The sequence below is a fragment of the Tenrec ecaudatus genome, chromosome X, assembly GCF_050624435.1.
Source record: "Tenrec ecaudatus isolate mTenEca1 chromosome X, mTenEca1.hap1, whole genome shotgun sequence".
NCBI classification, from domain to species: Eukaryota; Metazoa; Chordata; class Mammalia; order Afrosoricida; family Tenrecidae; genus Tenrec; species Tenrec ecaudatus.
The window spans coordinates 59168185-59194841 of NC_134548.1; the positions used below are offsets into that span (position 1 = coordinate 59168185).

A 26657-nucleotide genomic window follows, 5' to 3' on the forward strand; every position below is an offset into this window, starting at 1 on the left:
AATTGCCTTATATGCATGCAAAAGTTAGACAATGAATTAGAAAGCCTGGAAAAGAATTTAAGCCTTTGAATTTTGATTTTAGTGAAGAATATTGAATATACCATGGACTGCCAGAAGAACAAACAAATCTGTCTTAGAAGAAGTATATCCAGAACGCTCCTTAGATGTGAGGATGGCAAGATTTTGTCTCACATACTTTGGACATATCATCAGGAGGGACCAGTCCCTGGAGGACAGTATAAAGTAGAGGGTTGGCAACAAAGAGAAAGACCCTCAACAAGACAGATTGTTGGATGCAACACGGTGGATGCAACAAGCTCAAACACAGCAACACTTGTGAAGATGGTTCAGGAGTGGGGAGTATTTCATTTGTACATAGGGTTGCTATGACTTAAAACCAACTCAATACCCCCTAATAACAACACTAACAACAGTGTTCTGTTGTAATCATCTGAGTCCTGGTCTGTGTTCCAAATTAGAATTGGAGTACTAGAAGGCAGAGCCTTAACCTGGTTATTTTTGTGAAAGGCAGTAAGAAGAGAGGGCAGTTGAGGATAAACTGCTGCACACATATCTGGTACTGGTAAGCAAGTGTGAAAAAGAGTGGGCAGTCTAGGCCTAGGGTCCCTCACCATTCCTCCATGCGCTTCTCTAGCTCTGGCAGCAGGAACTGCTGGTGGAAGCAATAGATGGAGCAGATGTTAGAGAAGATGCCATGGACAACGTCAGTCGGGAAAGAACTGCGGTTTCGAGCTTCTTCCAGCAGCCGGGCACAAAATACCTGTGGGGCAGGGCAGGAACACTCAGTCCAGCTGGGCCTGGGGGTGGGCTGGGGAAGGGGTGACTTGAAGGTATGGGAAGTTTTGTTAAGTTTTGGGATCAGCACTGGTCTTGAGATTGAGGAGAAAGGAGGTGGAGTTAGGGTTATGTAAGGGATTGGATTTCAGGTTGTCAGTTTGAGACCTGGAATTATCCATTGGGACAATGAGAAGTCAGGGTCAAAGTCAGAATTAGATTCAGGAACAAAGAAAAGATCACAATCAAGGTAATTCATTTAACAACTATTTCTGAATATCTACTATGTGCCAGGCATGGCCCTAGAGGCTGGGATAACGCAGTGTGAGCAAAGCAGACAAAATTCCCTGCCTTGAGGGAACTAACATTCTAGTGGATTTACAGTCCAGGTTTGAATGAAATTCAAGATCCAGTTCATATCCAGGGGTAAACTTTGGATCTAGGTCAGAGTCAGCATTAGGGTCAGAGTCAGTCAGAGCTGACATATCATCTCTTGGGTTAGGAATTAAGATTGGCCTGAGGATCAAACTCAGGGGTAATAGGAGTTAACCTCAGGAACAGAATGGAAGTCATTCTCAGAGGAGCCTTACCACCTCTAGACTCTTGTCCCAATGTTGGAGTTGGGCTCAAGCCTTATATTTCTCCTTGGAACCTACCTACCACATCTTCGGGCCCCTGAGAAGCCATTCACCTGATCCAGGAGATGGAGCCTGGAAACGTATGCCTTCTCAGTTTGTAGGAGTTCGTTGGCGATATGGAACACCTTCTGTTGCACAGTCAACTAGAAAGGAGAAGAGGTGACCCTTGATCTGTCATCCTCCACCCTAACTCTCATTGCCTATCCTCAGAATTATCCAAATGGCTCAAACGCTACTCCAAACATGATGGTACCTCAAGATAACCCTGGACCTCCCACCTCTAGGCTCATAAGCCCTCTAGCTTTATCCCTGACTCCCCAGTATATTATAGAACTACCCCTCAATTCTAATGACATGCACTTGATTACATAGTCACTCATGCACTCACTTATCTGTTCTCTATATGCACTCAGTATAGTATAGTGGTTCAATCTCTTAACTGAAAAGTCCAGCTCCCTGGGTTCCTATCTTACTCTGTCATTCATTAGCTCATACAAATTGTTTAACTGCTCTGTATTTAAGTATCATCATCTATAAGCTAAGGTAATAATAGGGCCCAAGTCTGCTTATAGGTGTGACAACTACCTGCTTTAATACACATAAAACACAGCAGACTACAGACTAAATCTACTATACATATTAGTTATCTATTTATTCACCCTTTAAGTTTACTGTCAGGAAAGGCTTGCTAAGTACCTGGGTGTAAGAAAAACTAGAAAGGATAAAAATGTATAAAACTCATTCATTGCTTGTTGGTCCAATTTCCTATTTGTTGACATATACCTGCCATTACAGCAGACCCTGGCCTCAGGCCCTACACTTGAGCTTGGTTCTGCCAGAGCAAGTACTCTGGCTGAGTCCTAACTCAAGTGTAGGGGTGCCTTCTGAAGTACTGTTGTACTGCCAGGATGCAACAAGGGCTCCTTGTAGCCAAGACCCTTCAACTCTATAGTTTCTCCTCTTCCTGTGCCTCTCTTCCAGCTGTCAGGAAGTCTCCCTGGGTATGAAAGCACTATGTTTAATTATACCTCTATTTTACAAAAAGGAAACAGAGGTTTGCAGTGGACGATCAGGGAGAAAAGAGACTTGTCCAATGTCATATAGCTAAGTCATAAGATTTTTTAGCTAGAACAGATCTTGTGAGATCTTTAACCAGGATGCGTATCTGTAAGATGGAACAAATTGAGGCCAAGCTAGTACTAGTCATCTTTTGCTGAAGTGGGCATCTAGGACTGTGCATGATCATTTTGGTGGTCACCATGATGGAAAGAGAAGATGAGAGTTTGGTGTTGGTATTTATTGTCAGAAGACCAGGGAAGCTAAATGCCCCAACAGGTAAAAATAAAAATATCGTGCATCTCAAGAAATCCTGAGCTAGAGGAAGAACTAAGTTTAAAAGCACGACTCCCAATTTCTCTACAGTGCCTTTTGGTAAAAATGAGTCAGTACCTCCACAGACTCCTGTCTCTCCATCGGGGACACTGGGATTTCTCTGTCCTTTTCATCCTCCTCCTCATCCTCCTCCTCATCCTCCTCCTCCTCCTCCTCATCCAGGTCACTGTCAACCTCTTGGGAGGCAGGCCGGTGGGAATCAGCCAAAGCAACAGACACACTGGCCAGGGCAGGGGGCCCAGGGCAGAGGCTGTGATTGGGGGGCCCGTCATCACTGACAAAGCAGGTCTCCTCACTGTTGGATGGTGAGCTGATGCTGTCAATTCCACTGTCCCGGTTGGGCACCTTCTCACCATCCCGGGGCCCAGGAGCCAGCAGGAACAAACAGCGGGAGGCCTCACCCTCAGGGAGCTGGGACTGCAGCATGGGTGGCGGTGGCAACATGGCTGGCTCTGTGGGAACTGGACTGGGGCCAGGGCCTGGCCTATCCGAAGTCACAATCACAGGCTCTCTGGGATGGGTGTTGGATACAGATGAGGACGAATGTGAGCTCCTGCAGTCACCTTCCTGCCCCAGGCCATGCTCACCCACACAAGTCCCTTGGGGACCAGACCTACCTTTCAAATTTCTCAATCAGTGAAGATACTGCTGCTGAACTGGGGCCAGACTCCACCCTAGGGGCCAGGCCCTTGGCCACTCGGGGATCTGCAGGCAGTGGGCGTGATGGTGGAGGGGGGATGGGCTCTGATGGAGGGAGCATCCGGGGCATCTGCAGGTAACTGGGCTTTGGGGGAACTGGAGACACAGATGAGAAAGAGAGATGGCATGAGCTCAGTTTAGAGGTGGTTGTCACGGTCAGGCTACCAACCTCCCATCAGTACCTGTCTGAGGTGGGCACACAAGCCTGATCCCAGGGGGCACACATTAACCCTAGATTATAGCCCTCAACTTTCTAGGTAGGGAGCATTGTCCTCTAGAACATGGTGCTTCACTGTTCTTCTAACAAGCCCTTTTCTCTGCCATTAGCCAACTCCCCTCCTCTGTTTGTTGCCTAAGAAGCCTTGGTAGCACAGTGAGTTATGTGTTGGGCTTTTAACTGCAGTTCGAACCCACCGGCAACTCTGAGGGAGAAAAATGAGGCTTTCTATTTCTATAAGGATTTATATTACCTGTCCTATAGATTCGCTATGAATTGGATTAGACTCAATGGCAGTGAGTTTTGTTTGTTTGTTTGTTTGTTTGTTTGTTTTGGGGATGGGTGGAGAGACTGTTGGGCTATTATATTTCTCTGTCCTTCTCTGGAACCACTTACCCTGTGGCTTTGGGCCTGCCACCCGCTTCAGTGGTGAAGGGCGTTGACTAGAAGTCTCAGTTGGGGGACCTGGTTCTGAGCGAAGCCACTGGGGGCCTTCTGGATGAGGCTCAGGGCTCTGGCTTGGGTCAAGGGACAAGCTTTTAACCAGAATACGGTTTCCCTGGTACAGCCCTGTAGAAAGGGAGAAATTGAATGTGAAGTGACTGATTTCAATCTAAAGCAGTGGTTCTTAACCTTCCTAATGCCATGACCCATTAATATAGTTCCTCATGTTGTGGTGACCCCCCTCCCAAACCATAAAATTATTTTCGTTGCTACTTCACAACTGTAATTTTGCTACTGTTATGAATCAGGCGACCCCTGTGAAAGGGTCATTCAACCCCCAAAGGGATCTCAGCCCCCAGGCTGAGAACCGCCGCTCTATAGGGTCTGAGGAGTTACGTGTCTCAGCAGATATTTGGAATTCTGGGTTTCCCTGAGCTCCCTCTGACCACATAGCTTTTCTGAGATGCCTCTACCCCAGTTCTCAGATAGAGAGCCAAGTCCAGGGCTAGAGATTGCTCTGTTTTCATAAATAGGTGAGAGATCTTTGCTATTAGTACACCGATTCCATGTATGTGAATAAGCATTATTACCAGGGAGTTCAACCAAGCTGGGGTGAGGGTGGGGGTAGAGTGAACACACTAAAGTTTGTGGATATGTTCACAGACCTTGCTTGCACAGCCACAATGGGTATACTAAACATAAATTTGTCTTTACCCCTGCTTTCAAAAGCCCGAAGGGTATCTGGTCTTTTATGGTTGCAATTTTGTACAGCTGAGTGTACTTGAGCAAAAGTTTTGCTTCTTAAAATTCCAGCTTCTTTCTAATTTCTGCTACATGCCTCTACTTCCACACCACACACCCAACACCCAGTGCCCAGTGTTCAAGTGCCGGCATTGACTGGCAGTGTGCCATAGGAACAACTTGAAAAGCAGGTGGGTTTTTTTGGTACTGATTATCCCTCTTCTGTCACTGTGGCCCCCTAAACCCCTCTATCTTTGGCCCTGGGGAGCTGATGACCACACTTGGGAGCGAAGACTCAGTCTAGTAGGCAATGAGCTCTCCCTTCTCCCTAGAATGACACATCCTAAGAGGGATAGTATGAGGTCCAGGCAATGCTGACAGGGCATGGAATTATGAAGGTTGTCTCAGTTGACAGGTAGGGTCAGAGCAAGGAGCAAAACAGATGTCAGCCGAGGTTTTGAGGGGGGGGATCTGGGTACCCATTCTGTGTGGGCAATAGGGAGCCATGAAAAGTCCTGGTGGTAGTCAAGAGCTCCCAGAAGCACCACCAGCACAAACAGTTTCAGTTATGGTGTGAAAGTCACATGACCTCTCACACTGCAGTTATTCTGTATCACACACTATTTCATATGAATAGGTCCACTCTACTATTCAAAGTCGTACATCTATGCACATGCCACCATACTCCTGAGAATGTGGTCACACACTGTCACATATATTTGCAGTCAAAACCTCATATATTATCACACAATATCACACATACTTGCAAATGTGGTCATGCATAGTCACACAATGCCAAGTATGCCTTTTCACATACAGCCTCACACAACAATCACCCAACTAAATATACACCCACTTATACACGCCCTTAAACATGGTCCCACTGAATCAATCACAAGGTAGACAGTATCATTTATAGTGTGTCTGTCAATTGCAGTGTCATACACACCATACCTGCAAACATGATTACACTTAGCTAAACAAGGCCAATTATACCATATCATACACAACCTCACACAAGGGCAAAACAGTATAAAGTATAAAGTCAGAAACATGGGCACACAAACAAAGACATGTCATACTCATGAAACAAATATGGCAATGGTATCCCTAGGTCTTAACCATGAGCGCGCACACACACACACACCTTCTGATCTAATCAGTCAAAGTGTCACATGTGTCCTCAAACACAGGCAGAAATAGTCATAGAAGGATTTTGTGTTTCCCAGTCCTGGACAGAAGGAGTAGTCTAACCCAAAGGATTCCAGCAACTCCCCTGGTCCCTGCCCCATCGTGTCCACAGCCCAATAGGGTATACCCTAGAGGACTCAAGCTATGGTCCCCTCCTAGACCTAAGGGAACCTGGTGTCCTAGCTCTCAGGTTGTGCACCATTTCGCCTAACTCTGTTTCCTTGCTTTGGGTGCAGTTTACTCACTTCCATTCCCACCTGGGTAGGCAGGATCCCAGCCAGGAGAGAGGAGGCGTTCCTCTCAACTCGGCTGCCCTTCTCAGCACATACTGACCTGGTCTTGCCCTTCTCTACCCTCTCCTGGGTATGGGGTTGAGGAGGGTGAATCACCTGAAGGACAGCACATACAGCGACATAGTTTGAGAAAGATAGAGTGGCTAGAGAAAGAAAATCCCAGACAGTAGCTAACAAGGCCAGAGATCCAGTGAATAAGGCCAGGTATCTTAACATGCGGAAGCCCTGCAAGATGTGCACACAGGGCCCTAGGTACTGCTTGCCTGCCCCCTTGAGCCTAGAGGAGCCCATGTGGCCCTATTTCTATACCCTAAAGCAGACAGGCCTCCTTGGGTATTCTGTTACAGGGCAACAGGGTCCCTACCTGGATCTTCTTTATTTGTTCTGCTGCTGGTCCTGAGGTGGGGTGATCATAACACCATCCACAGTCACCTCTCTGCTCCCTTCTCTCCTACCCCACCTTGGAGCTCACAAATGGGTCTCCCTGTCCTTTTCCCATATTTCCTGGCAAGCTGCCCTATAGAATAAGAGGCTGAATGAATACAAATATTCTGTGACACTCTGGTGTTCAGGGTGAGTGGGATAAGGACTGTCAGTCCAGTTTTTAGTTGAGATATAGACAGAGAGGGATGGTGATTTGCCTGAGGTCACACATCAAGCCAATGGCAGACTTTCAGGCACCAGCTAGTTCTGTCCTGAACTCCATTCTTAACCCTATTCTCCAGGGAGAACTGGAAAAGAGGGAGCCAAGAGGGGTAGGGGTGTATACAAGTGCTTCAGTGTGGCTAGCAAAAGAAACAACACTCCCAACCACTACCTACAGGTTGAAAAAGAAAAGTTCCAGTTCAGAAGTTTAAGCCTAACCCAAGGTCCCACGGAAAGGAGTAAAATAAAAGCTTTCTTCCTCTTCTTTTTCAATATCCCTATTTCTTTTGTCTCTCTGCCTACATGTTCCTATTTCCTCCTGACTTTCTCCAGTGGCTTCTTTGGCTACAGGTGTTACTCTTGTAGGATGTACCTTTTGAAAGTCTATCTTAGGCCATGTCACATACCTAGCAAAAGAACCATCTGTGACTCCATGAGAATATAGGGGAATTTCTTGGCCTGGCATCCACAATCCTGCCCCTGTTGAACTTTCTTGCTTCCCTTAGCTTAGTTTGATTTCCTAAATCTTACTGAGCTCTGCCTAGACTCTGGTAGAGTTTGTGCTGGGGGATGCTGAGCCCCATCTTTGCCCTATGGAAGCCCCCTTCCTAAAAACCACTTTTCCTTTCTACCCAGCCAGGCCCTGCGCTGATTTTCTTCAGCCCATTCTTTATGGTTGATAAGCCACAACATTCCCTCACTCTTACACACACACACGCACACACTAACCCACATGTATGCACCTGACAAAATCTTCCACTAGCACTGCCCCCTCCACCACTGAGTTTACCAGAGACCCCAAAGTCCATTTCAGCATAGACTACAAAGGTACCTTCCTCCATACACACATGCAAACAAAAGTCATGCCATCAAAGCATGAACTACTTTGTGGGAATGTACCGAGGCACACACCAACTATTTTCCGCCTGGAGAGAACCACAAAACTGTTACATCACTGAACACCAATGGGAAGTGTATCATTGGAATGCTACCCCAGGTTTGCTACGTGGGTACGGGTTTGTGCTTATGCCCAACTCTCCCACTCCTCTTCCAACAAATTGAAGGGCAATCTCAGGGAGCTCCCAATCTCAGATATAAGACTCTCATTTTGGAAAGGCTAAGCAGTGACTCAGGAACAACAACGGGTCAGACTGTCAAGGCCACGGAAGCTCTAAGGAGGGAGAGGTCAGGACTCTGCCAGATTACAAACAGAACACTGAGTAGAGTTTGAATTTCAGACAAACAGGGAAAAATTTTAGCACAGGGATGTATATCTATATGAAATTCCAATTTAACTAGGTATCCTGTACTTTCTCCCCCCTTTTTCTAAATGAGGCACCCGTAGTCCAGGGGTCTTCCAGAGGAGTAAAGCAGAGACAGACCTCCAAGGCAGCACCTAGCAGCCAAAGCCTCCAAGATATATTTCTCCTTAAGCCTCAAGCAGACTGGGAGTTCTACCCAATTTTCCTTGCACTGGGCACCAGAATGCTTGGGACAGTAACATTATTATAGAGAACTTTCAATCCAGTCTTATATATTTAAATAAGAATTTATCATTTAAAAACTATGGTACTTGATTATTCCAAACAAGAATGTTATAATCATGATCACTGATATAGACTGTGCAAATTAAAGTGCTACAGTACCTTTTAAAGGAATAACTTGATTGCATTTAAGTCCCAATATCAACATTTACTAGTTCTGCAGCTTTGAGAAAGTCTCTACATCTATCTGAGTTTGGGTTTCCTTGTCTGGAAAACAGGCTAATACAAACCCAGGTAGAGTTGTATGGACACAGAATCCAGATCCACTTACCATGACAGCACTTCAGATCAGGGCAGAATTCCTATTTAGAGGAAGCAAGGCAATGAATACACACTCACCAATACAGGACTCAAAATACAACCATACAAAACTATAAAAGTTAAATGTAGCAAATGAATTCCCAACACATATTACATTATGGATGATATCATGTTGAATGAAATAAGTTAATGATTAAAAAAACAACAAATAGTACATGTTCTGACTTTTATGAAATGGTATGAATAGGTAAATAAGCAGAAAGTAATGTTTATTAGTTGTATCAAGGAAGGGTGGGGGGGAGAGAATTCACTCTCTAGATAGTAGATACTTATAATCTCTGGTTAAAGAAAAGTAACACTGAATGAGGATGAAGTATACACTGTATACAGCTTGACAAGGGCAAATGGTGTCACTGAAAAAGTATACAAAAAGAACCTTCTGGTAATTGCTACATAATTTTGCATATATAATTTTGCAACAGTAACAACCCTCATAAATGTAATTGTGGGTATATATCAGGAGTTCTCAACCTGTGGGTCGCGACCCCTTTGGGAGTTGAGCGACTCTTTCACAGGGGTCGCCTGATTCATAATAGTAGCAAAATTTTATGGTTGGGGGTTCATCACAATATGAGGAACTGTATTAAAGGGTTGCAGCATTGGGAAGGTCGAGAACCGCTGGTATATATGTAGGTATGTGTGTATAGCTACATATGTGTGTAAGAGCTTTGGTGGTTTAGGGATTTATGCACAAGGCTAGCAGTTCAAACCCACCAGCCACCTCATGGGATAAAGATGAGGCTTTCTGCACCCATATTTACAGCCTCAGAAACTCACAAGGACAGTTCTACTCTGTCTTACAGGGTCACTAGGAGTTGGAATCTACTCAATGGCAGTGAATGAGATATATATATATATATATATATACACACATATATATATACCTACACACATATAGGAATATTTATGTGTGTATATAGGTTAGATATATGTGTATGCATGTGTATAGACGTGTATATATGTATGTATATTCATAAATAGGTATGCATCATATAACATCAACAATCTGTTTTGTGAAAAAGGATGTTATGTCATTTGGATATTGTATGAATACTGTGTTAAAGCCAGTTGTCCTTGTTGCTGTGGAGGCTAGGAGAATGGATAACCAGGAGGTAGCAGCAGCAGCTGACAGGGCAGGGGCGGGAACAGAGTAGGAGGAAGCAAGTGGGGAAGAAGCTGCAGTCCCACTTGTTATCCCACCTGCCTGAGTAGCTAGAGCAACTGGCTGGCAAATGACTCCTCTAATATAGCCACCCACCCACTGGACTAAGCCTGAGATCTGGTGCCCTGAGCTGTGTTCTCTGCCTCACCTGCCTGTATCTCACCCATGGTCCAATATGGTGGGAGTTTGAATTTGGAGACTTTGAAACCATTCAGGGAAAACAATAAATAAAAGGAAAGCTTCTTTCTTGTTTAAAAAGAACCAAAAACAAAACCTTACAGGGCCACAGATGTATAATATAGTCAAATGCTGCGGAAGGTATTTTAAACTATTCTTACCTGTATATATAACAAAGCACATAAGGAGCACAGTAATGGATATTTCTTAGGTCTAACAAAACACCCCAATGGAATTCATTTTCTGGGTTTGAAGGATTAGAACCATAGTTGCATAGAACTTCTTGATCATAATATAGTTCATAAAGTTATGTTCTACATTCTAGTTTGATGAGTAATGTCTGGGATCTTAAAAGCTTGTGATCAATCATCTAAATTACAACTGTTGGTCTCTACTACTTGTCCAGTACAAAACAGAAAGAAGAAAAACACTCTAAGAAGAAACTCGTCTATAGCACAAAGAAGAAGCTCATCTATATAAACCATGGTTGTATCTACCCCAAGACCACAAGGAACTAGATAGTACTCAGCTAACACTACTAGCCGTTCTGATCAATAAATGGATCCTGATAGAATAGAATGGAAATTGATTTCAAAAAATCCACACTTACTGGACTGAAGAACTCCGAGACAATTGCCCTGAAATATTCTTTAAGCCTAGAACTGAAACTAGTGTCTGAAGCCACCTTTTAAGTAAATAAAAAATTGGTTCATAAAATAAAGACTATTCCTGGTTACTTTAAAATATCATGATCTGATACCATCTGGGGTCTTAAAGGCTTGAAAATAAACTAGTGGCCATCCAGCTGGGAAGCAACAAAGCCCACATGAAGGAAGCACACCAGTCTGTGTGATCATGAGGTGCTGATGGGATCGGGTATTGCAGAGTGGCGACCCACAGCCCATCTGTAAATAAATGGACATCCCCTTAAAGAAGGGTCACAAGGAAGAGACAAGCCAGTCAGGATGCAGTATGGCACCAATGAAAACATACAACTTCCCTCTAGTTCTTTAATGCTCTCCCCCCCACCTCCCACTATCATGACCTCAATTCTACCTTACAAATCTGGCTAGATCAGAGCATGTGCACTGGTACAGATAAAAGCTCACAACACAGGGAGGGAATCCAGGACAGATAAACCCCTCAGGACTAATAATGAGAGTAGCGATATCTGGAGGGTAAGGGAAAGGTGTGGGGAAGAAGGGGGAACCGATCACAATGATCTACATATAACATCTTCCCAGGGGGATGGACAACAGAAAAGTGGGTGAAGGGAGACATCGGTTCATGTAAGACATGAAAAAATTTTAAAATAAATTACCAAGGGTTCATGAGGAAGGGTGGGGGAGGGGAGAAATGAGGAGCTGATATCAAGGACTCAAGTAGAAAGAAAATGTTTTGAAAATGATAATGATAACATATGTACAAACATGCCTGACACAATGGATGGAGGTATGGATTGTGATAAGAGCCCCCAATAAAATTATATATTAAATAAATAAAATCATGATCTAAAACCGAACAATCAATAGTTACTTTTAAACAAAGAGGACAAGGTGAGTATTGAAACTAGATGAATGGAAACAGAACAACCAGAATGGAAATAATGAGGTTGTCCAAGCAATGTAAAGAATTTAAACTTTGTCAGTGAACAATTTATATAGAAATTGTTGAATGGGAACCTCCATTGCTACATAAACCTTCACCAAAAACACAGTATTATTTTTTTAGAAGAAATTCAGTGGAGTTTAAAATTTTTCCATGATGGCTTATTGTTGAAAAAGCAAAATCATAAAAAATGGTTTCTGATTGCTGTATGCACCTGCTTGTCAGGTACCCTGGGCACATGCTTCTGAGCTTACTAAGAGAGCAGGTTATCCTCCAGCTGAGTCTCTTCCTTTTCCCCATTCCCATTCTAATTAAATTCTCCCTCACCTCTTTCTAGGAACTTCAGCTTCTAGTTTCCCCCCCCCCCCCTTCCACGACCAAGAGTATCCCAGTAGCATCCTTTACTTAATCTCAATTCTGTTAATAGGGCCCCAAGCTGCACCTCAACCATTAATTCCTTGGTAACCTGGGGTAAGTCACTTCACAGCCCGGGACCCCGATTTACCCCGATGTAAAATGGGGAGAATATATGTGTGCTTTTCAGTGTGAAGAGTTAGTGAGATGCTAAAGTGAATAGAAGCCAGCCAATCTACTCAGGCTGGATGCAAATTTCTCCCAACAGCCCCCAAATCTCTGCTCCTTGACTTTTCAGCCAAGTAAGTTGGAATTTAGGGATGGAGTAGGCAAAAGTAATAGAGGAAAGAACATAAGCGAGTAATAGAGGAAATACAGAAGAAAGAATATAACGAACAGAATCGGTTGCAGTGGTGATTGCAGAGCTCTCTTTATTATGCTCAATCTATTGAACTACATGATGTGTGAACAAAACTTCATATTACAAAAAACACATTTGGCAAAAAGGAAAATTTTTTTGCAAAGCCAGTGTCTTGGCGGGGAGAGGAAAACAAGCCAAGGACAAAGGAAGGGATAACTGCCTCACTTCTTCTCATCTGCCCCTTGAACGTGAGCTCCAGGCCAGCTGTCCCACTACACCTCTAAGGTACACCCAGGCTTTTCTTGGACCGACGGTGTCTCGCTGAAATTTCAAACAAAAAGTCCTGTCAAATATGAAATGTGCTGGAGGAAATGTTTATAGCTTTCTGGTGGAGAATATAAGGTATGGGGATTGAATTGTTTGTTGAATATCTACTCTGGCCCAGGCATTTACTAACAATCCTATGAGCTATTAGTCCACTTTACAGATGAGGACACTGAGGCACCAAACATGCGGACTTGAGTCCATTTAGACTCATGGAAAGACATAGAGACGGAATGGCTGAGGAAGCATGGCTAGAAGTGAGTTGGCTTGAGATAGAATCGGATCCTGCTTATCTCTGTGTTCGGAGTCACAGAGCACATGGATGCTGAATGGGAAAGAAACCATATTTGGACTGCAAGTTTGGAGATTCAAATTCACTAGCTGCTCCTCAGAAGAAATATGAGGCTAGCTGTTCTTACAAAGATGTGTATGCTTAGAAATTCCAGCTAGAGCTCTATGAGTCAGAATCAACTCAATGGCAATGGCCTTGGCTTGGTTTGGGGTACAGAATGATTTATAAATGGTTAAGGAGACATGATGCAGTGCTTTTTTTTTCTTTAAATAAATGTATTAGCGGCTCAGACATCTCTTATCACACTTAGTACACACATCCATTGTGTCAAGCACATTTGTACATTTGTTGCTATCATTTTCAAAACATTTTCTTTCTACTTGTGTCCTTGATATCAGCTCATTTTTCCCGCCCTCCTCCACCCTCCCTCCCTCATGAACCCTTGATAATTTATACATTCTTATTATTTTTTCATGTCTTACGCTGACCAATGTCTCCCTTTACCCACTTTTCTGTTGTCCATTCCCAAGGGAAGGGGTTACATATAGATCATTGTGATCAATTCGCACTTTCTCCCCTAACCTTCCCCGTACCCTCCAGATATTGCTACTCTCATTATTAGTCCTGAGGGGTTTATCTGTCCTGGATTCCCTGTGTTGTGAGCTCTTATCTGTACCAGTGTACATGCTCTGGTCTAGCCAGATTTGTAAGGTAGAATTGAGGTTATGATAGTGGGAGGTGGGGGGAGAGCATTAAAGAACTAGAGGAAAGTTGTATGTTTTCATTGGTGCTATACTGCACCCTGACTGGCTCATCTCTTCCTTGTGACCCTTCTGTAAGGGGATGTCCATTTGTTTACAGATGGGCTGTTGGTCTCCACTCTGCACTACCCCTCATTCAGATTGATATGGTTTTTCATTCTGGGTCTTTGATGCCTGATACCTGATCCCATCAACACCTCATGATCTCACAGACTGGTGTGCTTCTTCCCTGTGGGCTTTGTTGCTTCTCAGCTGGATGGCCGCTTGTTTATCTTTAAGCCTTTAAGGTTCTTTTGATAGCCAGGCAGATGGTGCTTTGGTTAAGCGCTCAGCTGATAAATGCAAGGTAGGTGGTTCAAACTCACTAACCACTCTAAGGAAGAAAGACGTGGCAGTCAGTTTCCATAAAGGTTACAGTCTTAGAACTCTATGGGGTAGTTCTACTCTGTCCTAGAAGATCTCTAAGAACGTCCATCCACTGAATAGCAGTGGGTCTGGTTTGGATTTTATATTTGTGATTGTGGTCTCATTTGGGAATGGGCTTTTTGTGTTATGTTAATAGAAATGTAATAGTGTAGGGTATGTCTTAAATCCATCTCTTTTGAGATATAAAAGCAAATTAAGTAAGCAAGCGAGAAAGAAGGAACAATGCATGCTACATGATCACTAAGGGACCTAGTTGAAAAGAGACAAGGACCTTTCCCCACAGCATAGAGAAAGCCTTCCCTTGAAGCCAGTTACCTGAATTCAGACTTCAACTTCCTAAACTGTGATAAAATAAAATGTTGTTGATTAAACTACTCACTTGTAGTATTTGCTATAGCAGCATTAGGGGAAAGAGAAGAGACATTTCTGATTTTTGAGTTGACCATTCAGGATGGGTTATGTCTTTTAGGTATAGATAGACTGGAGAGAGTCCTATTGACAAGGGAGGAAAAGTAGACAGAGATGTGGATATTGAGGTGGGTGGTGAAGAGAATTTCAAGAAAGAGTCTTAAATTTTCAAGTCTTCAGAGCAGGAGGAAGAAGCAGAAGAAATGCCAAAACACAGGTAAACCACCACCACCAAAACCCATAGGGAACATACTGAGAAACCTTCACAGACAGACACAGAGGTACAGACACAGATATGTACACAAACACATAAGATTTAAGTACAGAGACCCACATGCAGAAACATCTATAAATTCCTTCCATTTGAGAGAGAGCCAAGGTAACACCCCCCAGGTGTATACAAACACGCAGCTACACATACAGATCCCCAAACACGCAGATACACAGATGTACACAGACACACATTGAAACACACACAGACATACAGAAATAAAAACATGAAGACATACATAGAATAGACACTTGAGGACAAAGACAGCCTGGCAGAGAGGTGCATGTGCATGTAATACATTTTTGCACACACACACACACACACACACACACACACACACACACAAACTACACAGCCACAGAGAGTATGGACAGCTTATTCCTCTTCCAGTTGCTTGATTACTGTGAAAGCCTGTCTACCTCCTTGAGCGTCTGGATCTGAGGCCAGAGAAGGTGGGGATTAGTAACTCCAGCCCCAGGATGGGCTGGGGACTTCAGAAGCTAGGAAGAGAAGGGAGACTTCAGAGGACAGAGGCAGGAAGCTGGAAGCACTAGGGGCAGTAATTCATGGGTGCTGGGGTTTCCATGCTGCCCTGCATGCAACCTGCCATGAGGACAGGGTAGGCAGAGCTACTGGAGGGATGGTCTCTCTGACCCCCGTGGCAACCACAGCGATCCAGCACTCAAGCAGCTTTGTCAAATCTGAGAATTGAGACATGGAGATTATGGGGTGGGGGATGTCTAAGAATAACACTGGGAGAAAGACAAGAGAGAAGACAGGAAAACTACAGAGACCCAGAGAAACTGATATACAGAGAGAGACAGAAAAGGGATGGGGAGGAGTCAGAAGGGAGGCAGAGATAAAAAGGTTCACATGGAAGTCAGGGAGAGATGGAAGCCCCAACTGAGAGGCAAGCCAGTGATATTTGTTGAACAGGGCTACAATGTGCCCTTGGGGAAACCCACAGGGGATTTTATCTCTGGCATTTAATATTTTAAACAACCCTAGGAGATGGGCACTCTAAGGCCATTTTATAAATAAGAAAACTGAGGTTCAAAAATGTGGAATGACTTACCTAAGGTGTTACACAAAGCTCTAAAGTGACGAAACTGGGTCTACAGCATTCCCCAAAAAAAGATTCCTGAAGGAATTCTCCAGAGAGAGGAGTCAGTGATATTGAGAGTCAAACCCCTAAGGGATGCCCAGTGAAAGATCCACACCTTCCCTGTCCCTTCCTTGGTAGTCCTGGTGACAGAGTCTGAGGTTTTGAGTACATGTGGACTGCTTTAAGTTAGGAAGTCAACTCAGCCTTAGTGGAATGTGGAAGAAGTCAGGAACAGGACAAGGGAAAGTGACCACAACGGTGCAGCACATCAGCAGTGAGGGAGCATGCCTGCCCTGGGCAGAAGTGCTTCTGTCAGCTGTAGCTCATTGGGGCCAGTACTGCCCAGTCCCACCTTTCCCTACTTTCTACAAATGCCTTCCCTCTGTGACTTACCCTTTTCTTTCAGAGTACCCAGGGAAGCCTCATGGTGGATTAAAAGCCATATATACTTCAAAGGGCCTCCTGTTCCTTCTCTTGGCTTTAGAAACTCACCTGTGCGACTCCTCAATCTCCTGTTCTTACTCTGTGATAGAGATGAGCACAGTGGATGCCTATTTGGTACTGCCACCTAGATGTCCTTTCCCCAGGCTTCCCAGATATAATCCAGCCTAAACGACACCCCTACCCTCATCCCTCCACTCTCTTCCTCCTCAGATGTTCACCACCCCAAGGAATGGCACTTCCAGCCACCCGCTTGAAGACATCCTCGACTAGCTTTTCCTCGCTCCCTAAAGTTACATACCTAGCTAGATCTGCAGACTCAACTTCCTAGGCTCTTTCTAGTATCTCGAGAATCTGTATACTTCCCCCCACCCCCACCTCACTCCAACCTAACTGATTTCATTTCCATCCTCAGAGTTCTCTCTAAGGCATTCTCCACACCACAGCTATTTTGGGAAAATATGGTTCCCTTAGATTATTTCAGCCAAGGTGAGCTCCAAAGTCTTGAGCATAGAGACTAGGAAAACCTAGCTAATGAACATCTGTCTCTACCCTTGTCCCTCGGCCTCAATAGCCTCTTTCCTATTCTTCAAAATTACTCTTTTTTCTGCCTGCGGTTTTTTTTTTTTAATGTATACCACAATTTATTTCTTTTTAGACATTTAGGTTGTTTCTCGTTTCTGGTTTTATAATGAAAGTTACTATTTGGGTTGAAAATAAAAAAGAGAGCATTTACATTCTTATTACCAGAAAAAAAAAGTATTCACATTCTTATTACCAGAAATCGCAGCAACAAACATGGCCATACTGTAAAATTTTCTTCAACACAATTGTAATATTAAAAACAACAATAAAAAATATCATATCTTTAGTGAGAGAGTTCCCATTAGGACAGAAAAACACCAAAGTCTTAATTTTGCTAGAGTAGATGTCTTGGATGACATTTAAAATGCATAAAGGTTTTTCTAAAATATTTAATAGTTTGAAGCTTCGTGTGTTAAAGTGAAAAGCATGTCCCAGAAGTACAGACTTATGACAATACTATTTTATTGCAGAACATTCCATAAGATGTAGGTAATAAATAAAAATTGATTTCCTTCTAATCCCTTGATGGTGGCTAGGGTAGCAACCAAACTTACTTCTCCTGACCCTCAGCAGAATAAAATCACTGAAAGGCTAGCTATACATTCATAAAGATCTCTATCTAACTGGCACAGCCAGAACAAATCTGAAATTATGTCCAGAAGCAACTCTCTTCAGTTTGTTTATGTGTGAAGTCTCCAATCTGAAGAGGAAGAACATAAACATTTGTAGCTGAAAATCTTTTTCAGCAAAGAAAAAAGGAAAGGGCAGGTATAGCTTGTCGACCAGTAGAACCTTTGCAGGAGGAAAGAAACAAATGAGAAAGCCGTATCTCAGATGCAGGTTCTAAAAGGAAAGAAATGGACTTTCCTGAGACCTGGACTCGAGATGGGTGATCTTCAGTGGGGCCTCATACCCTCACATCCATCAATCCTCCAAGGCCAAGCCAAGTAGCTCTAACATTGACTGCCTGGGGTTTTGGATCAAACCACTTTTTTTGCTTCTTACCACTGGATTCCTACTTATCATTCTGGTCTCAACGCAAATGTTCTCGTTTCCTTTCCCTTCTCTACCCCCTGTCCCCGCCCCCAATGATGTGCTCCTGCAGCATACAGATTGAATACGTATGGTGAAAGGACACACGTCTTTCCTAATTTTTTTTATTAAAAGATCATTTTATTAGGGACTCTTACAACTCTTGTCACAATCCACACATCGCTTGCATCACGCGAATTTGTATATATGTTACCTTCATTCTATTCTAGACATTTCCTTTCTGATTTAAAACCATATAGTATTCCTTTGTTTTGTTTGAACAATTGCTTCCTGATCCACGATGACAGGGACTGTGCTTGTCTTGTTGTCTACTTAGCACCTAACATTGAGCCTAGCACAAATAGACAAAAACACACATTAAATAAAGAAAGACCTTCCTTCCTCCCCTCTTTGGCTCTCCCTTATCCTTCTCCTTTTTGGTCACCATGATACAGTTGGAGAAAATAAGGATCCCAACAGAGGGAAACTTGGAGGTACAATGAACCAATGGTAAAGCCAGGAGCATTGAGGGTCCTTCAGCTCTGCCCTAAAGTCTATCTCCAGCCCTATTGTGTTTTTTTGAGGACTCTTAAGGAGGTGAGATATGTTCCAAGTCCCAGGAACCAGCCCCAGGAGGCTGGAGTCACAGTTCCAAGGATGTCGACTTTCTCTAGATGAGACAAACTAATTTTGTAGGGTCAGCCAGTGGCAGAGTTCGTTTTCTGCCTTCATTCCAGACAGGCTCAAGCTCCACCCAGATAGTGTCTAGCCAGCTCCACATCTGCCTTATGCATTTAGCTAACTGAACTCCAGAAATTCATGGCTTGGATCTTTCTGGGACACTATTACCTGACATTCACCCTTGAGGGAACAGGCAGCTGAAGGCAGCCCCTCCCCCAAGGACAGAAGTGCCTGAAAGGGTCCACAGGGAGTGCCAACTATTTGCAACTTTGAAACTTCAATAGTTTCAGTCCTGTGAAGAAAATTCATTTTCCTAGCTACTAAGAGTTATTTGTTTGGCAGATACCTGGTGGGTAGGAACCAAATTTAGTATTTTATCAGACCTTCCCCTGGAATCAGTTGCTTTCTAACCCTCCTCCTCAGTGAACCCCCTATTTCCTCCTGTGATGAGCACAACGTCTTCTCCCTTACATTAGCAAACTCTACACTTAACCCCATGGATGTCTTGGACAGCGAAGACAATGAGAGAACTACAAGAATTTACCAATATCTAGTTTGCTTTCATAGTTCTCCATCAGTTCTTTGCCGCAGCCAGCTATTTCGAGTTTATGTGAAATGGATCTCAGTTTTAGGCCAGTGTACTTAAAAAACAAATAAAAACATGTTCTCCCCCAAAAGGCATTTAAGGTGAAGTTTGGACAGGTAATGAATCATGTCCACTGAGGGTGATGCTATGGATCTCACTCTCTGTATTTTTAAGGATGGGACTGTCCCCAGAATGATCCACTCTCTCGCCATGAGTTCATAGGTATGTGTCTGTGGAGAGGATTCTCGAACATCTCTGGCCCAGACCTTTCTCCAGAGTCTTTGAATCATACATACAAATGTCTGCTACCCACCTCCTGAATATCTCCCCAAGCCTTTCAAACTCAAAATGCTTCAAACATAAAACGATCTTAAACCACCTTTACTAGCTCCTTCTTCTACATATGGACAGTCCTCCTACCATCCATCATCGAGTTGGTTTCAGAAAGCCATCTGTGCTCATCTAGCGCTCCCCTCTTTCCTTGGACACTACATTCAAGCCACTGCCAGAGCCTCTCCAGTTAACGCCTCAATAGCTCTCAAATCTCACCTACTCCGTTTGATATTGCCATAACCCAAGATACAGTCATCACACTGGGATGATTACAACCTGTTTGCCCCACTCTGCTTCCACTCTTGAATGCCTGCCATCTAATCTCCACAGGTTAGCAGGTCATTCTCCAGCTTAAAAAAAAATCCCTTCTTTGCTTTCAGGATAAAATATCGTCAGCCTTGTCTCTCCACTCTTCCTAACACCACCCTCAGTCCCCAGGATGGTCTGTGTCTGGGTGACTTTGCTCCCACCAAACTCCCCACCTGGACCGCCTTCCATGCTATTCACTGGCTCTACAAACCTTGCTTGGTACCTTCCTAGAGCCCTTCCTTTGGGTCAGGCCCTATGCTGGGTACTGCTGGTGCCAGGGTACCCTCTACTTAGAGTACCAGAACTGCAACTGCCTTGGAACTCTAACTGAGAGCTGGGAATAGAGAGTAGACCGAGGCAGCCAGTGTTTGTGTGTGTGCGGTGGAGGGACTGATTCACACTCCCTTTTGCCTAGGCTTGGTGTCCACCTTCGGGATTAAGACTGAGTTAAGGAAGCTCACATAGGGCTCTGAGGAGAGGAACTCAGATGGGAAGGCGTACTCCTTCTGCTAACTTAATGTTGCTGGTTTCCACCATATGATGTAGGACCATAGTTGAGTTTCTACCTCTCTGAGACTCCACTGTGCTAAATGGAAATGGGTTTGACCAATGGTTCCCACTTTGGTTATGCATCAGAATCACCTGGATAGCTTTTCAAACATGATGATACTTCAAAAACTTCATGGAAAACTGGAACTGAAATATTACGGAGTTTTTTCCCCTATGAACTCTTTGGTATCCCCTCATAGATTCCTAGATTCCAACCTCAAGATTCCGGAGCTGTGAGGCTTGTAATCTGGGAATCACACATAAAATAAAGTATCCCCAGTTTGAGAAACCCAGAACCAGGAGTCTAGGGGCCTTTCCAGCTCCAATTCTAATTCTTAGGGTCTCTGAAGAAGTCTCCAGGCTCCCAATCAGAAGTAGCCAGCCTCTTTCGCTGCCCTCTTCAAGTGGTTCATATCCCCTAGCCATACATGAAAATGATCTAACATCAAAAGCAATCTCTTTGATTGACATAGTGTCAGGCCTCAAGTTCTGCAACCTATCTAGCATTTAGGACATTCTAGCCTCAACGCTAAAGAATAGGGTAACAAAAAAATTACACACACATATATATATTCACTGCCATCAAGTTGATTCCAACTCAGCGACTCTATAGGGCGGGGTAGAATTGCTCTCAATTTCTGAGACTGTAACTCTTTTCAGAAGTTCTTTCCCTTGCAAGGCAGTTGGTGATTTCGAACTGTTGACCCTGCAGGTAGCAGCCCAATAAGTAACCATTACACTAGCAAGGTTCATCTGAAGAATTGGGTAAGACTCTCCCCCAATTCCTATAAACACATCTACACTCAGGAACCCCTTTCCAGCTCTTTCAAATCACTCTCTGGCATTTCACTGCATTATAACAGTAACACAATGAGACCTTGCAGTTTTATCTATCTGGAAAATGAACAAAATTACCAATTGCTTCTCCCATTGCTTCAAGAAGCACTTTGAAGAATTTCAAGTTTCCTCATATGGGCATAATTATTATCATCAAAAGTTACATTCTGCCCCTGCCCCATGACCCACCATGATGGGCTGCAGTGCCCTGTGGATGGTGATTTAATAAAGGCCTCAGCAGTCTGAGGAAAGAAGCCAGGAAACACACAGAAAGAACATGCTTTAAGGGCTAACAATGCTATATCCCTTTAATTGAAGCTCAGGAAACCCTCTCTTACACACACACACCCTACTACCACCAACCCTGCCCTCTCTGGCACAATTATAGGTGAGTCCTGTGGGAGAGAGAAGCAGCAAGTCACTTATGTCTACCCCTGAGCTGGCTGGGCAGTGGGGGAGGCAAGCCTCTCATACTCCATGCTACTGGGAATCACATGGCCCCGTGCCTGCCTGCCAGGGCCTGAGTAATTCCTCTGCTTCCTCTACAAAAGGTTTTTCTTTCTCTCTCTCTCTCCTCTTCTCTTCTTTCTGTTCTCTCTCTCTCTCTCTCTATCTCTCTCTCTCTCTCTCTCTGATCTTCCACTCCTTTTCATGTTAGCTCCCAGTTGCTGAGGTCTTAGACCATGGTGCAGGCTTTGCAAATTGTATCCTATATACTCCTCATAGCATTCTTTAGATTTGGAAATTGAGGTTCAGAGAAGGGAAGTTACTCACTCAGGGTCACACAGTGGGCCAGTTAGTAATAGTGGGATGGGTGGTCAGATCCTTTCCTAATAACCTTCCCAATCCTCACCTTAGATTAAAAGAAAGATCCCCACTATGCAGTGACCGAAAAGGATCCCAGGAATTTTATGTTACCCTTTTGGGGTGGGGAGAAAGGGAGTGGTTTAGGAAGGGTCACACGATTTGTAATTTAGAAGGATTGATGGGAATTCAAAGAAATACTCAGAATCAACATTATGTGTGGATTTGAGAGGCCAAGACCAGGAGGAGTCTGTATACTGCCCAGCTCACAGACCAGAGTATTTGGAGAGCAGAAATTCAGTTGCCCTTAGCTTAGACTGAAAGTTGTCAAAGAGACAAGTCAGTCAGGGTACAGTATAGCACCAATGAAACATGCAATTTTCCTCTACTTCTTTAATGCCCCCCCAATCATTACTTCAATTCTACCTTACAAATCTGACTAGTCCAGAGCATGTACACTGCTACAGATAAGAACTCGAAACACATGGAATTCAGGATAAATAAACCCCTCAGGACCAATAATGAGAGTAGCGATACCAGGAGGGGAAAGGGAAGATGGGTGGAGAAAGGGGGAACTGATTACAATGATCTACATATAGTCCCTTTCTAGGGGTATAGGCAACAGGAAAGTGGATATATGGAGACAGTGGTCAGTGTAAGACATGGGGGGAAAATGATAAATTATCAAATATTCATGAGGAAGGGAGGATGGGGGAGGGGGAAAATGAGCTGATATCAAAGGCTCAAGTAGAAAGAAAATGTTTTAAAAATGATGATGACAACATATGTATAAGTATACTTGACACAATGGATGTATGTATGGATTGTGATAAGAGCCCCCAGTAAAACAATTAAAAAGAAGTTACTGAAAGCTTGTTATATTCTCCCTTGATATTTATAGAGCACCTACTGTGTGTCAGTCGCTGTGTTAGTTGTCCTTCTTTTAGACAACAGTAACAGAGAGTCTACTATATTCTCTCTTAATGTCTGTTCAGACATTTGTTCAATAAGGATTTTTAGCACCTATGTCACTGTGCTAATCACTAGGGATATAATAGGGAACAAAACAGATACAACCACCTTGCCCTCATGGAGCTCATATTCTGTTGGGAAAAAACGCGGGCAATATACAAGTAAATACATGCAATAAGAGAATTTCAGATTGCATTAAATACCAGGAAGGAAACACACGAGCAGTTGTCATGGAGACTCACAAGTGGCCCTACTTAAAGTGGACAGGGAAGGAAGGTCTCTTGGAAAGGGTGACATTTGGGCTGAGACCTGAAAGATGAAAAGCAAATTAGGTGGAGAAATGAGGGAAGAACTGCCAGGGAGAGGGAAAGAGAAATGTAGACTCTGAGATATGAGTACTTGTGGTACATGTTTTGGGATCTAAAAGAAGATGCTGCGATAAAGCAAGTGAGTAGCCCACTCCATACAATCAGTGTCTTTCAGGGGGAGCGACATTCAGGGCACAATATTATAGGCCTGCTGTTAGCTAATCACCTCTTGCCCCTACAAACTCCCAGAGGATCCATCACTACCTCAAGGTCACCACAGCAGCAGGAAGCACATCTTTCCCATGGCTACCACTTCATTCCTGCTACCTGGTGCTTGGCCACAGTTCCAAAGACCCATAGAGCCCCCCAGGGGCTGAACAAATCCTTCTGGGTTTGCTCAGAGGAAAGTAGAGTCCATATGCACTGCTCTTCCTTCACAATTCTTGAGCCCACACAACAACATTCCCACATGCAGGAGGTCCTTTGGAACTCTTCAAACAAGCAGTTGTCTCTGGCCCCAGCCTGAACTGCAGCTGCTCCACCTCTGCAAGCCCGATTCAAATGTTCTGATTTCTGCTCACAATCTCATGGCCTGTGGGTTCTCTAGCTTTTCTGTAGCTGGCCTATACCAACATCACCTGGTATTTGTTGTCTTTCTACCCACCAGCTTCTTCACTCTGCCTTCTAGCCTGACCCCCCAAGTCCCACCTCTTCTACTTTTCTCTTATCAGCACCTTAAACTCCCTTCTTTCCAGCCACACACACTTGGCAAAACTGCAACCTTGGATCAATCTATAATGCCTTACCCCCTTTTTGCCACTCCCACTCCATGACTACTGAATACTGTAAGAGAAAATCACATAAGCAGAAGGATTGGCAGTACTTTCAGGGTCTCCAACCTCAGATTGGGAAAGAGGAAAGTCCATAGACTTTGAACTCAAACAGATCTTGGCTCCACACATACTAGCTGTGTGACTGTGACCAAGTTATTTAACTTCTCTGAGCCTGATTCCTCATCTGCTAAATAGGACCAATGACACTTCGTTCACAGGAAGATCTAAGATTTAATGGGAACACACGTTAATATACCAAGCTCAGTGCCTGGCATACTGTCGGCACTTGGCAAATGTGAAACTCTCTTGTTCCCTTAACCAAACTTCATCTCTGCATTGCAATACTTCCCCTTGTTCTTGGTGCGCTCCTTCTCCCCTTAGCCTCAGCAGACAGAAATGAAGGCATTTGGAGGGGCTGAGCTACACTGGGAGAAAAGAAAAGAAATGGAGACACAGGTTGAAAGGATGGAACTTAAAGCCAAGGGGTGAAGGGAAGGTGGTAGAGGTTGAGAATCCCTGAAAGACCAGGATGAGCCCGCTGCCCCGGAGGTGAATCTTCAAGGGCCCATAACCAAGAACCCGCTCCCAGTACCAGGCTCATGGCCCAGGGTCCCAAGCTCTCTCGATCACTCACCAGGCCGGGGCTGCAAGCCCTCCAGGTGGTAGGAAAAGCGTAGGGCCCGGTGGTGCTGTGGACTGGGCCCGCAGGGTAAGACCCGGGGGCCTGGAGCAGCCCCAGGGCTGGCTTCAGAGGGTCCGACAAGCTGGGTATCCAGGGGGCCTCTGAGAGCCAAGGCTGAGCCCCTAGGCACCAGCAGTCCAGACTCCAGGACTCCAAGGTCCAAGTCAGCATAGGCCGGTAGAACAGCGCCAGAGATATTAGCTGCCGGGTTTTCGGACTCCGAAGGCCTAGCGCCCCCCGGGACTCGGTGGCCATGCATGGTCTGGGCCTGGGCGCGGGGCCCTGGCTCCCCGCTTGGCTCCAGCTCCTGGGGCGGAGGCGCGGGCGGAGAAGGCCCTGCGCTGTGCTGATCCGTGGCCTCGGGCTCAGGGGGTGGGGGCAGGACTGTGGGCTCAACCCCACTGCGGAGGCACAAGCCCCCGGCCCGGGCCCGGGCCAGCTGCGGTGGCAGTAGCAGCAGCCACGGCCACTGCTGCCACAGTGCCAGGCATCGCCGGCCCGGGCCTAGCGCGAGGAGTTGGCTCCGCGGGGCTGGGGCCCGCTAGGGAACGCAGTTCTTTGCGGCACCAGCAGCTGCTAGAGCAGGGTCGAGGGACTGCGCTTGTCCCGTTGGTGGAGAGCCACTTCCGTGGCCCTGGGGCGAGCAGTCGGTTGGATCAGAGTGCGGGTCTCTTCCTTCTTCCCGAATGGGAATCGATCTGGACGCTTCAGGCCGGTCAGGTTGGAAAGGGTTCTTCCTCCCGCTGCAGCGGAGGCTGAGGGTCGAAGAGGAGGGGCGGGGAGGGAAGAGGAGATGGCTATAAAACTGGACGTGCGCTGAAGGCTCGCCCTCAGCCAACCCGCCACCCCACCCCCAAAAGAAGCTCCAGCCACAGGGACAGGAGAAAAGCCTGGGCCCCAATCCACCGTCCTCCCCAATCTCAGTCTGGGTTTTCGCGGCTGTGGGCGGGAAGGAGCCCGGGAAAGGGGGTGGGGAGGCAGGAGCTGTCGCTGAAGCAGCAGCAGCAGCCACAGCCACAGCCACAACGGCGCTGAGACCCAGTTACCAGGGCCCCGCCCCCGCCCGGGATTTTCGCTGGGCCACGCCCCCTTACTCGGCCCGCCTCACTTCTGCGACCCCGCCTTCAAGGTCCTCCTCTACCTCTTAATACTTCCCACCCCACGCCCGAGTTTGTCTTCCCTGTCCCACCCTGGTTCCTCATAGACAATGACTGTGAGCTCCATCCCCACTTGGGTCACACCTCAGGTCTTCCTCTATACGCCCTTCAATCTCTTTTCTGGAAGCCATTCCACACGTCCCAGAGCTTCCTTAGAACTAACTGCCTTGTAGCAGACCTGTCTTTGTTAACCCTTTACTTTGCTCAGGCAAGACATTTACTTCATCATGATCTTGCCAAAATCCCCACCTTGGATTCAACGGTGTACCTTACCCTGGCCTGTACTCAGGCAGCCAAATACTGCTAGGGAAAACTGCTCAAATCACTATAAAATTCATGGGGCCCTGGCAAGGTAGTGGATTAGGTGTTGGGCTGCTAA

General features: G+C 45.1%; 1 protein-coding gene across 2 annotated transcripts in view; it reads right to left on the reverse strand.

The window, feature by feature from the left end:
* The window catches only part of FGD1 (FYVE, RhoGEF and PH domain containing 1), a 55267-nt gene extending 29118 nt beyond the window's left edge, over positions 1 to 26149 (reverse strand). The window contains exons 1-6 of one of the 2 annotated variants that reach the window (XM_075539468.1): positions 25074 to 26149; positions 4138 to 4311; positions 3443 to 3620; positions 2883 to 3336; positions 1487 to 1576; positions 633 to 781 (exon numbers count right to left, since the gene is read on the reverse strand). In XM_075539468.1, coding sequence (XP_075395583.1) covers positions 633 to 781; positions 1487 to 1576; positions 2883 to 3336; positions 3443 to 3620; positions 4138 to 4311; positions 25074 to 25380 — 1352 coding nt within the window. In that variant the 5' untranslated portion in view covers positions 25381 to 26149. The remainder of the gene's footprint in view (positions 1 to 632; positions 782 to 1486; positions 1577 to 2882; positions 3337 to 3442; positions 3621 to 4137; positions 4312 to 25073) is intronic. The other variant, XM_075539469.1, reaches the window with a different exon arrangement.
* Positions 26150 to 26657: the final 508 nt, after the last annotated feature.